The sequence below is a fragment of the Juglans microcarpa x Juglans regia genome, chromosome 4S (assembly GCF_004785595.1).
Source record: "Juglans microcarpa x Juglans regia isolate MS1-56 chromosome 4S, Jm3101_v1.0, whole genome shotgun sequence".
Taxonomy (NCBI): domain Eukaryota; kingdom Viridiplantae; phylum Streptophyta; class Magnoliopsida; order Fagales; family Juglandaceae; genus Juglans; species Juglans microcarpa x Juglans regia.
Window position 1 is genome coordinate 8,891,643 of NC_054601.1, and position 11,461 is coordinate 8,903,103.

The 11,461-nt window shown below is 34.0% G+C and overlaps 1 protein-coding gene across 5 annotated transcripts; it reads right to left on the minus strand.

The window, feature by feature from the left end:
* Positions 1–3,176: 3,176 nt before the first annotated feature.
* Positions 3,177–10,418, minus strand: LOC121263334 (ABC transporter B family member 4-like). Of its 5 annotated transcripts, none has more exons than XM_041166173.1 (15): positions 10,246–10,418; positions 10,089–10,112; positions 9,536–9,628; positions 9,059–9,451; positions 8,909–8,963; positions 8,625–8,800; positions 8,221–8,442; positions 7,814–8,052; positions 6,923–7,448; positions 6,559–6,832; positions 5,399–6,297; positions 4,952–5,218; positions 4,556–4,819; positions 4,160–4,453; positions 3,177–3,691 (listed from the first exon to the last, which is right to left on the minus strand). In XM_041166173.1, exons 4-15 carry the CDS (start codon positions 9,401–9,403, stop codon positions 3,335–3,337), a joined length of 3,918 nt encoding a protein of 1,305 aa, XP_041022107.1. In that variant the 5' UTR covers positions 9,404–9,451; positions 9,536–9,628; positions 10,089–10,112; positions 10,246–10,418; the 3' UTR covers positions 3,177–3,334. The 5 variants fall into 5 exon arrangements, with proteins under 5 accessions (XP_041022107.1, XP_041022105.1, XP_041022106.1 ...); XM_041166171.1 differs by having other exon boundaries at positions 9,059–9,459; XM_041166172.1 differs by lacking the exon at positions 10,089–10,112.
* Between the last annotated feature and the right edge of the window lie 1,043 nt (positions 10,419–11,461).

Sequence of the window (11,461 nt, forward strand, 5' to 3'; positions counted from 1 at the left end):
TCAGGATTCGTTTGTTTTCAAAGATGAGATAAGATAAGATAATATGAGATGAGTTGAGATTAAAATTAAAAAGTTGAATAAAATATTATTAGAATATATTTTTTAATATTATTTTTATTTTGAAATTTGAAAAAGTTAAATTATTTATTTTATTTTGTGTGGGGATTTAGAAAAGTTGTAATGATGAGGTAAGATGAGATGAGATAAGAAGATATATTTTCTGAAAATAAACGAGGCTGTTGGCAAGTTTGGCTGGTGATGGTGTTGTATTTCCAAGATATAATTGTCCTTTATATGCTTTTAGCATAATTATAGATATACTAGCTGTAGTTATTAAACTTGTTAAAATAAAAACTACAATGCGTAATTAAATTTTAAATCTTTTATCATAAGTAATAAATAAAACCTTTCCCATATTTCATTTAATAGTAAGGAGGAATCAAGAGCTTATTTATATGGTGAGTCAATGTAGCATTGATCATCAAGAATTATAATTTCATAGGCTTATTACCTTCCACTAAAATTCAATAGTCTTTATTATGACTCAGAAAAAATTCAAAAACCCGACTCCGAATATGAATCCAACTCTGCTTTAGCTTCGGCTTTCGCTTTGGAGTTTTTTTTTTTTTTCTCCTAAAAAAGTCGGAGTCGGAGGTGGAGTAAAACCGACTCCGACTCTGACTTTAACTCTGATTTTGTACACATGTTATAAAAATATATATATTTTTCTATACATTCATCATATATACTTTATATAACTATAACTTATATAGTTAGTTAAATTCAATAATAGTATGAGCTAATTATTATAAAATAATATATTTATACTATAATATAAATTGACTAATAATAGTTTAGTATATATAAGCATCATACTATTACTATCATATAACACTAACGTATAATAGCATGTAATACTAATTTATAACTTTTTTTTTATCAATAAATATGAATTTTATTGAAAAAGGTGAAGCCAAGTACACGGGATATATATAAGAGCGACACCTATGCATGGGTGTCTAAAGATACAACGAAATTATGTATGTTCCTGCCATAGTATATTACAATCGACCAATATTATAAAGTTAGAAGAAAAAATTATGGGTGTCTGAACTCATTCATTGTCTTTTCACGATCCTCAAAATTGCGACAATTCCTCTCCATCCAGATGTCCCACCATAGACATATTGGTATCATCTTCCACAAAGATGCAATTTGAGAGGTGCCTCGAAGGCCTTACCAACTGGCCAAAAATTCAACAACCCTTTGTGGCATGCAATAGTAACATGTAATAACATGTAATACTAATGTATAATAACTAAAGTATAATAACATGTAATAGTAATGTATAATAAATAATGTATAATAATATGTAATACTAATGTATAATAACAATATACTAATGTATAATAAGACTAGTATAATAACATATAATACTAAGTTTAGTATATAATTAGGTTAGAAATAAGTTAAAAATTAATATAATAACATGTTATTAAACACTATAGTACAAAGTTTATAATAAGAAAAAGCTAGACATTAGTATAAAGCATTATAGTGAGTTAATAACATTTAATACTATAATATAATAATATGTAACGTATAATTAGACACTGAAAATAATATATAATACTATAGTATAATAACATGTAATTAGACACTATAATATAGGTTTAGTATAAAAATAAGTTAGATATTAATATAGAAATAAGTCTAGTATAAAAATAAGTTATATATTAGTATAGAAATAAGTTTAGAATAACAAGTTAATAACACGTAAATTGTAATACTATATCATAATAACATTTAGGCCCCGTTTGGATACAAGAACCGCCTCATCTCATTTTACCATTATAATTTTATCAAATTTTCATACAAAATATAATAAATAATTCAATTTTCTCAAATTTCAAAACAATAATAATATTAAAAAATAATATTCTAATAATATTTTATTCAACTTTCAACTTTCATATCATCTTAACTCACTATTAGACACTAGTAAATTAGTATTTATTAATAATCAATACTAACAATTGAATTTAGTGTACATTCTAGAGTAATAGGTAAGAGTTATATCAAGATATACTTATAATTATAAATAAATTTTTTACAAAAAAGATTTGTTTGTTAATATGCTTTCAGTAAGAATAGTTATTAATTTGATCATTTTCATAATCTATTAATCATAAAGGTACAATTTAAAAATCTAATTAATTAATAATCTATGTGTATATCCTATATAGTTTGTTCTACAAAGCTAGCCCTTATATATGTTTAAGTGTGTGCAGGAGTGTGAGGTTTATATATAGAATTTTTCATAGTTATAGACTATGTGGTGCCTACTGCCCTTATATACCCTACGGCGCCGTTTCGCATTTTTGTTATAAATAAACCCTAAAAAATTGCACTCTCAGATTGCGTTTGGATGTTAAAGTGAGTTGAGTTGAGTTAAGTTGATATGATAAAATATTATTAGAATATTATTTTTTAATATTATTATTATTTTGAGATTTGAAAAAGTTGAATTGTTTATTATATTTTGTGTTGGAATTTGAAAAAGTTGTAATGATGAGTTGAGATGAGTTGATGATCCAAACGAAGACTTTCTCAATTTCAAGCCGCTGTTCATTTCTCTTTTATCTCTTGCTGCTGCTCTGCTTGCCACCGAAAGCCCCTAAAATTATCTAAAGTATCCCCTTGTGATTGTTTCCTCATTTGTTGAAGACGATATAGTCTCTAGATTCCTGAAACCCGTTGTACCTGAAGAGCAAAGATCGATTTCGAAAGAGCTTCAAGCTTGAGTATAATGTTTAATGTAAACATTATATCTTATATTTTGTTTATATTGTTGATCTGTTCTCTATTTGAGACGAAATGCAAGTTTTTTTCCGATCTATTGCTACTAGTAATTTTTCTTAATTTTGTTTGGATTTTGATTGAATTTTGATCTATTTTTTTTTTCATCATCAAAGCGCGTTACGATGTGTAAATCCAACTCCGCTCCGATAAATTAGAGTCGGATCGGAACCTATTGAAGTCGGAGATGGGGTTTAGAGTGAAATTCCGACGAAGTCGGAGTCGGAGTCGGAGTCGGAGACGGATTTAGAAGGATATCGACTCCGATTTAGTTCGGTGCTCACCTCTTTATGAATCCAATTGGTCACAAAATCACAAAACTAAAAAGGTATGAGTTATAACCATCAATACTCAGGAAATTAACAAAAGATTATAAGCATAAATATAACATTTTCTTGTCTTTTCTAGTTGGAAGAGAGAGAGAACTAGTACCACCTCCAACAAGTTTTTTAAACGGGAAAAAGATTAAAAAATCTCAAGCAGTTGAAGCACTTGTGTGAAGTGCAACTAAGGAGGCATAAAACCCATCCTGATTTTTAATCAAAGTCTCGTGCTTTCCTTTCTCCACAATAATTCCATTCTTAACCACAGCAATTAAATCTGCATTCTTGATTGTTGACAATCGATGAGCCACCACAATTGTGGTCCGGTTAACCATGACTTTGTCTAATGCATCTTGAACCACTCTCTCAGACTCAGCATCCAGTGCACTGGTAGCCTCATCTAGAAGTAATATCATTGGACTCTTGATTATAGCTCGTGCAATGGCTATGCGCTGCTTCTGCCCTCCGGACAATTGCATTCCTCGTTCTCCTACTACAGTATCATAGCCCTGCATTTTTGCATCAAGTAAGAACAAATGTCTTTAGTTCTAGGTATCTGCAAAAGTTGTACCCTTGGTAAGTGCTACAAGATCATGTACATTGAAACCCATAGTTATGGATCCGAATCTATTAGTATGGAATACTTTCTTTTTCAAGTGAAATCCCCAAGCATGTGAAAGAGTGGAAGTGCTTTCATTGTAGGGTATAAGATGGTTTTCGAAAAAGAGTAGGATCCACTATTAAAAAATTAATTTTCTTTTTATGTGGATTTTGTATTTATTCTTTTTTTTCAAAGTGATTACGTGACGTTTACACACACACGACTGCAACTATCATTGCTCGGAATATCTCTAGTAAACGTCTTTTACCCACTATTATTAGTGTATGTACAAGAGTGTTGCATTTTTACTGAATAATTGCTCATCAGGCATCTTAGCTCATGTGTATCCATGAACAAGCATTGGCATGGTTCTTACCTGTTGTAATCCACTAATGAAACTGTGTGCATTGGCCATCTCTGCTGCAGCTACAATCTCTGCCTCAGTTACATCCCCTCCCTTTCCATATGCAATGTTGGCACGGATGGTGTCATTAAGCAAAATTGGTTCTTGCCCCACAAGGCCCATCTGTTGCCTCAACCACTTCAGTTGCAGCCTTTTGATTTCAATTCCATCGAGTGTAATATAACCTGAATCAGGATCATAAAATCTTTCCAATAATGCTATTACTGTAGATTTCCCACTCCCACTTTCTCCAACCAAGGCAGCTGTCTGAAAAAGAGAGATTCAAGAATAAAAACTGAAATTAAATCAGGGTACCAGTCACAACAAACAGTGGAATTCAAGGCAAGATATCAGAGAATACAACTTTACCTTGCCTGCACGAATAGACAAGCTGAGGTCTCTGAAAATCTGAATATCCGGCCTAGATGGATACTTAAAGCTTAGATGATGAAGCTCGATATCTCCCTTGACATTATCTGGTGTCATCCCAGATCCATCATCCGGGTCAATCTTCGACTTCCTATCTAATATAGCAAATATGGAAGCAGCTGCATTCTTGCCTTTCTCAGTATCAGCTACAAGGGAGCTTGATTGAGTAACTGCGGTGGCTGCCATGGTCAAAGCAAAGAAAACCTGAAAACCACACATGCGTGCAAAAAATATTAGAAGATTTTTTTTGCAAGTTTGATGGGATGAATGACATCGAAGTTTTTCTGCAAGTTTCGAAGTATTGTAAAAAGTACTCTTGCTACTGAAGACATTTACCTGGAAAATAGCCGAGAATTTTGCTTTGCCATGCTTAATTAATTGGGCCCCTGCATAGAAACTCGTGGCATAGACGCAATACAGAATGAAGTTAGACATCCCAAATCCTATTCCACTGATCAAGCCCTCCTTTATGCCTGATTTCTTAGGGCCTTCACATTTTTGTTGATATAGTTGCATCACCTTCTCTTCAGCACAGAAAGAAGCAACAGTTCTTATACTGCCAACTGCATCATTGGCTATTTGGCTCGCATCCTCGTACATTGCCTGCAATCATGTTCACCCTTGATGAATAATCCATTATATACGGTTAACTGGAGAAAGTGAGCTTAAAACTTCCATTTTATTGAATTAGGACATTGTTTTCTTACTCCCCTCCTCCTTCAAAACTCATTCTATTTTGCATTTTGCTGCAGTAGAAACTGTGTCAATTGTTTTAGAGCATACCTTTGCGTTTCCACAGAATTCTTTCATGGACCTTTCCTGGATATATCCATTAACCCCAAGCAAAGGAACCAATGCAAGGACAATTAATGCCATCTCCCAACTAGCAGTAAAAGCGATCACTAAACCCGCTACCACTGATGCAAGACTTTGAACAATTTGAGACAGTGAATCTCCTACTAGAGCACGTACTGTTGCTGCATCTGCTGAGAGCCTCGCACCAATGCAACCGCTTGAGTTCTCAGGCTCATCGAACCAACCAACCTCCATATGAACAACCTTTTCAAAACACATTGATCTGATACGTTGAATTAACTTGGATCCAGCCACAGCAAAAAAGTATCCTCGTGCTGGAGATGCCAGAAATGCTACCAGGCCAATGACTATAAACATTATTGCCCAAAACTTTGAATCCTTTCTTAGTTCGTGAGGTGGTTCGAAGAATATTTTGATTACTTTGGACATTAGCAAACCAAATATTGGGAGTATTACTCCATTGATGGTTGCAGCTAGAGTTCCAATCAGAAGGACCGGAATCTCTGGCTTATTGAGATAGGCAAGGCGGCGAATCTGAACTTCCCGAGATTGCTTTCGTGCTACTAAACCATTATCTGGTTCTAATGCTGCAGTATCAATTACATCAAGTCCTGCAGGCACTCCAAATGCAGATGAGAACGAGTGATGGCTGCTATTTCCCACTCCAGATGATCCCCGACTTATGGATCGTAGGATTGATGCTCTTTGACTCTTCTGACGAAAACTTGAATTCCTAGAAGATTCCACATTAATTTCAGGCCTGTTTTGATCATCTGATGTATGCTTTGACTTCTTTTTTCCTTCTTGCAAGCGTATAAGCTGAGAGTATGCTCCCTCTGGATCCTTGAGTAGTTCTGAGTGCGAGCCTGATCAATAGCCAAATGGATTATGGGAAAGGTATGTCTATGCTCTTCCATGATTCAGAAAACTAACAAATTTTTATAAATTTAAATATGATCATAACATAAAAAAGATATGCACTGATGATTCAGAAAACTGCTGAATTTATACACCAGGACTTAATATTTTGCACTCTTCATGTAAAATTTAGAATACACCAAACCTGGAGAATATATATATATATATATATATATATATATATATATATATATAGATTCTTAAGGTACCTTTTTCAACCATCTTTCCTCTGTGAATGACTGCAATCATATCAGCATTCCTCACTGTGCTCAAACGATGAGCGACAATGACAGTTGTTCGATTAACCATGATCCTATCCAATGCCTCTTGCACTATTTTCTCTGATTCTGCATCAAGTGCACTTGTAGCTTCGTCCAGAAGTAGAATTCGTGGGTCTTTCAAAATTGCTCTTGCAATGGCAATCCTCTGCTTCTGTCCACCAGACATCTGTGTTCCGTGGTCACCAACAGTGGTGTCTAGTCCCTGGCAGTAAAAGTCAAAATCCAATACTAAAATAACAATTTTCTGCCATTAAAGATGAACACGGGGGTCTAAAAGTATGAAGATTAGAACCTGTGGCAATTTATCAATAAATTTAGCAGCATTTGCAAGTTCAGCTGCAGCTCTTATCTCTTCAATACTTGCACCATCTTTTCCATATGCAATGTTATCCTTAATGCTGGAGGCAAACAACACAGGTTCCTGGCTAACAAGACCAATTTTCCCTCTAATCCACTTGAGCTGAAATTCTTTGAGGTTAATGTCATCTATACGAACTTCACCAGCTTGTGGATCATAGAATCTCTCTACAAGACTGATCACTGTTGACTTCCCACTTCCACTTTCTCCAACTAAAGCTGCAGTCGAGCCACAAGGGACGTAAAGAGAAAATCCATTGAATATTTTCTCATGAGGTCGGCTTGGATAGCTGAAATAAACATCCTTCAATTCAATCTCTCCACGAAGATCATCCAATACTTTTCCGCTTGTGTCAAAAGAACTTATCTCTGGCTTCCTCTCGATTGTCTCAAACATCTTGAAGGCTGCAGCTCGGCCGACAGAAAATGCACTCAAGGGGGGAGATAACTGGCCTAGGGACCTGAAGCATCCATATGATATCGAAAGGCAAGAACATATAAACAAATAAACCAAGAAAAATCATAATACGTCGGGTAAATTCATATATTCAGTCATATAAATAACTTCAAATATTTATAAACATATGTCCAAATTCAAAAAAATAAAATAAAAGTATCAGTTTATTTTTTTTTTAACTTCATGAAAGTAAGGAAAAATATTGAAAAAAATCCCAAGTGAAAATGAAGAAAAACTACTCATTGAAAAGTGAAAGTAAAAGAGAACAAGGAAAAACTTAGAGAGGATTTAAAGGAGATTGAGAAGAATGTGGTGCAATAAGCTAAAGGAAAAAAAAAAAAAAAATACAAAATACAAAATGCAGCTCACATGGAAGATGTTAAGACAGCAGTAACCACGTTCATCACATCACCCCCTTTGTACCCTTTCTCAATTATCAGCTTCGCACCACTATATACAGCCAACGCATAGCTACAAAACACAACCAACAGTATTATCCCAAAACCTGCTCCTGCTGTAAATCCTTCACGAACCCCAGCTTTGTAAGAATGTACAAGACATCTGCCGAAACTTGCTATGGCTTGCTTCTCTCCTGTAAAGGATGCAACCTACAATTGAAGCAATTAATGACATATTTCATACTTTTGCCAAAGATTCATTAGTATAGATCAAAATCAGATTAACTGTATCAAGATTTCTGCTCTGATATCATGTTAAAATGTTAAATTATCCTAATACTTTCCAAATGTATATTTGCTTTTGATAGATTGACGTACGGTTCTGATTGCGCCAATTGTTTGTTCAACAACATTTGCTGCCTCTGCAGAAGCTTCTTGTCCTTGGGATGCCGTTTTGGATATAGCAATGGCCACAGCACCAGAAGCTGCCGCAAGAAGAGGAATAGCAGAGCAAAGAATAATGGTAAGAAGCCACCCCCTTATAAATGATACTATGAAGCCCCCAATGAAAGTTGATGTCAACTGTAGAAACTTCCCAACCTGCAGGAAATAGGCAGATTTAGTTGACTACAAGATTGCCTTTAGAGTGATGAATATTGGCACATTATATTGTAAAACTGTAAATAAGCAGATTGATTTGGCGTACTATGTCAAGTCATGTCAGTTTGTAAAAAACTTTTTGTAGTAATCATCTTTGATGTATTATAGCATATGTTTAATACCTTCTCACCCATGGCATCCTGTATGGAAACAGTATCACCAGACATTCTCCCAACAATCTCTCCAGTGTTAGTTTCCTTGTCAAAGAAAGTAACGTCTTGTCTCAATATAGCTTTCAGATACAAACCCCTTATTCTTGAAGCCTGTCTTTCCCCCGTGACCATCCAGCATGTCACCTCTGACAAACAACCAAGCAGAGTTCATAAATCTTGAAGAGGTTATGCCTAGCAGACTGTCTATGCACCTTGAAAAATGTAGAATGATTTTGAACAAGAAATGTGCTTACGAAGGTATGCTGCACAGCCAATCCCCAGAGCCAAGTAGACAAATTCTAGAGCGATCTGTAATATTTCACAAGGTGGGATAATTAGCGTCTTCATATCAATAAAACAAACACATGAAAGAAAATAGAAGCTTTTTTTTTTTTTTTTTTAACCTTGGAAACTACATCAACGATTTCTTGGACATTATTTTGGTTATTGCCAAAACTATTGACCAGTTTTCCAAACAGTACTGTCATAAGCGGCGTGCCTAACCCATTTGCAATGGCTCCAATTGTGCCAACAATCATCAATGCAATATCAGTGGAATCTGCAAACGAGAAAAGCTTGAGAAAAGGAACTGTCTTTGTTTCTTGATGATCATCTTCTTTGCTTCTCTGAGAATCTTGCAGCTGGTTCCCATTTATGCCGGCCGGGTTTTCCTCTGCTTCGGCATTGCCTTCCGAGGTGGTGGCCTTATCTATACCTGTATCGCCTTCCAGGCCATCCTCCACCACCATATTTCCTAGTCCAAGAGATCAATCTAGTTTTCAGGCCTTCAATTGCAACTGCAGAACGAAATTGAGGGCTTAAATTAGCAACATAAATATAGATAAACAATATATAAAAGCTGGATCAGTGGAAGAATATACGGAATTCTAAAGCTACTAGTAGTCTTGAAAGATGTCACAAGTAGGAATGAGCTGGTTTCTTCTCCTTGAAATGAATTGCCTAGAAGACTCCCCCTGCATTAAAAACGACATCCTAATTCCCATTAGTCTTTGAAATCTTAAAGATGTAGCCTACTCTAGGGCCACAAAAGTCGACAAATGTGCCAACTTCATTGCGCACAACTTAGCAAAATGCAAAATGGGCCGTGGACGTCGAATTCCGAAGTATGGTGGAATGTTATGATCATGAGGGTTAATGGCTTAACCAAATTAGTATTCAATAGTCTTAGGGCTTTTGGATCGATGGTTGAGTTTTTAACAAAAGTATCCAACTTATTAGTTTGATTAATCCTACTGAGCTTCATCATCCACTTCTTCCATCAAAATCAAGAACCTTGCAAAACTGAAGTTGCCAAACCAATAATCGTTATTCAATAACAACACGATATATGGTAACTGAAATGAACAAAACCAAATGCCAAGAGATTCCCAAGAAAAGTGAGAAAGAAGAAGAAAAGACAGATGAGAAGGGCACCTGAAATTGTCAATAGAGTTTTACCTACGTACGTACCCGGACAGAGAGAGAGAAAAAAAAAAAAAAAAAAAAAAACCCTTGAGATCAAGCCAGCTTCAAGCTGCATGCATGTATTTAACCTTACACGAATGCATGGTTAATTATCTAGGTTTAATACCAGTCTGGAAGCCGCAAATCCAAGCCAAAATTTAGTTGGAGATCATCATGAATAGCAACTTACTCCAGCTTAGTTCCCTTTTGACATGCATGCACGTTGGGAGAAAACGATAAATGCAGGCGCAGCATAGGAATTTTAAGCGAAGTCTGGTGGGAAAAACGACTGATCATTTACCAAACGTCACTGAAAACAAAAACAAAAACTCCACCATAATAAGAAATTCATATATAGAAACGGCAAACTGTTCAACGAGTCTACTAGCCTTGTACCGTATCTCTGGTCCAAACCCCATATGCATGTGAAGCCTGATCTGCATGTATTATTAATGTACGCAAAAATTAACTTTGACATTTTTTGATTTCCGATTAATGAAAAGTTTACGATAATAAAGACGGGGTGCGTACGTCCCGGCCTATTTTCTAGCCTGCGGCCATGATGCCATCTTCTAAGGGCCGTTTGACAATAAAATTGCTCTAAAATATTCTCATATTTTGTGAGATTTAAATATAAAACACTTTTTAATTCTAAAGTTTTATTTTTTATCTAATTATTATCTAATTATCACAATTTTTTTAAATTTGTAAACAAAACACAAAAAATAATACCACTTTTTCAAATTTCAAAACAAAAAGAATATTAAAAAAGAATATTTAAATAATTTTTTAATTTTATAATATTTTTATTCAAATTTTTCTCTTTCATTTCCGAAAACAATCATTAGAACTTTTCCAAATTTTCATATAAAATATAATAAACAATTCAATTTCTTTAAATCTCAAAATAATAATAATGTTAAAAAATAATATTATAACAATATTTATTTAACTTTCAATTTTCATTTTAACTCATTTCATCTCAACTCACTATCTAAACGACACCTAAAATATCTTAACTAAAATAATTTCATTACTATTCATAGATATACTGAGATATTCTAAATATCCAAACAGGCTGGTTTGTTTGGGAATGAAATCTCATCTCATCTTATTTCCTTCTCAAACTTCACTTAAATACAAACATTTCCAAACTAATCATTACAATTTTCCTAAACTTTCAAATAAAAAATAAAAAATAAAAAATAATTTAACTTTTTCAAATCTCAAAACAAAAATAACATTAAAAAATTATATTCTAACAATATTTTAATTTTATAATATTTTTTTTCAATTTTTTTTCTCTTTTTCCAAAACTCAAAAAATAGTTAACTCAAACCATT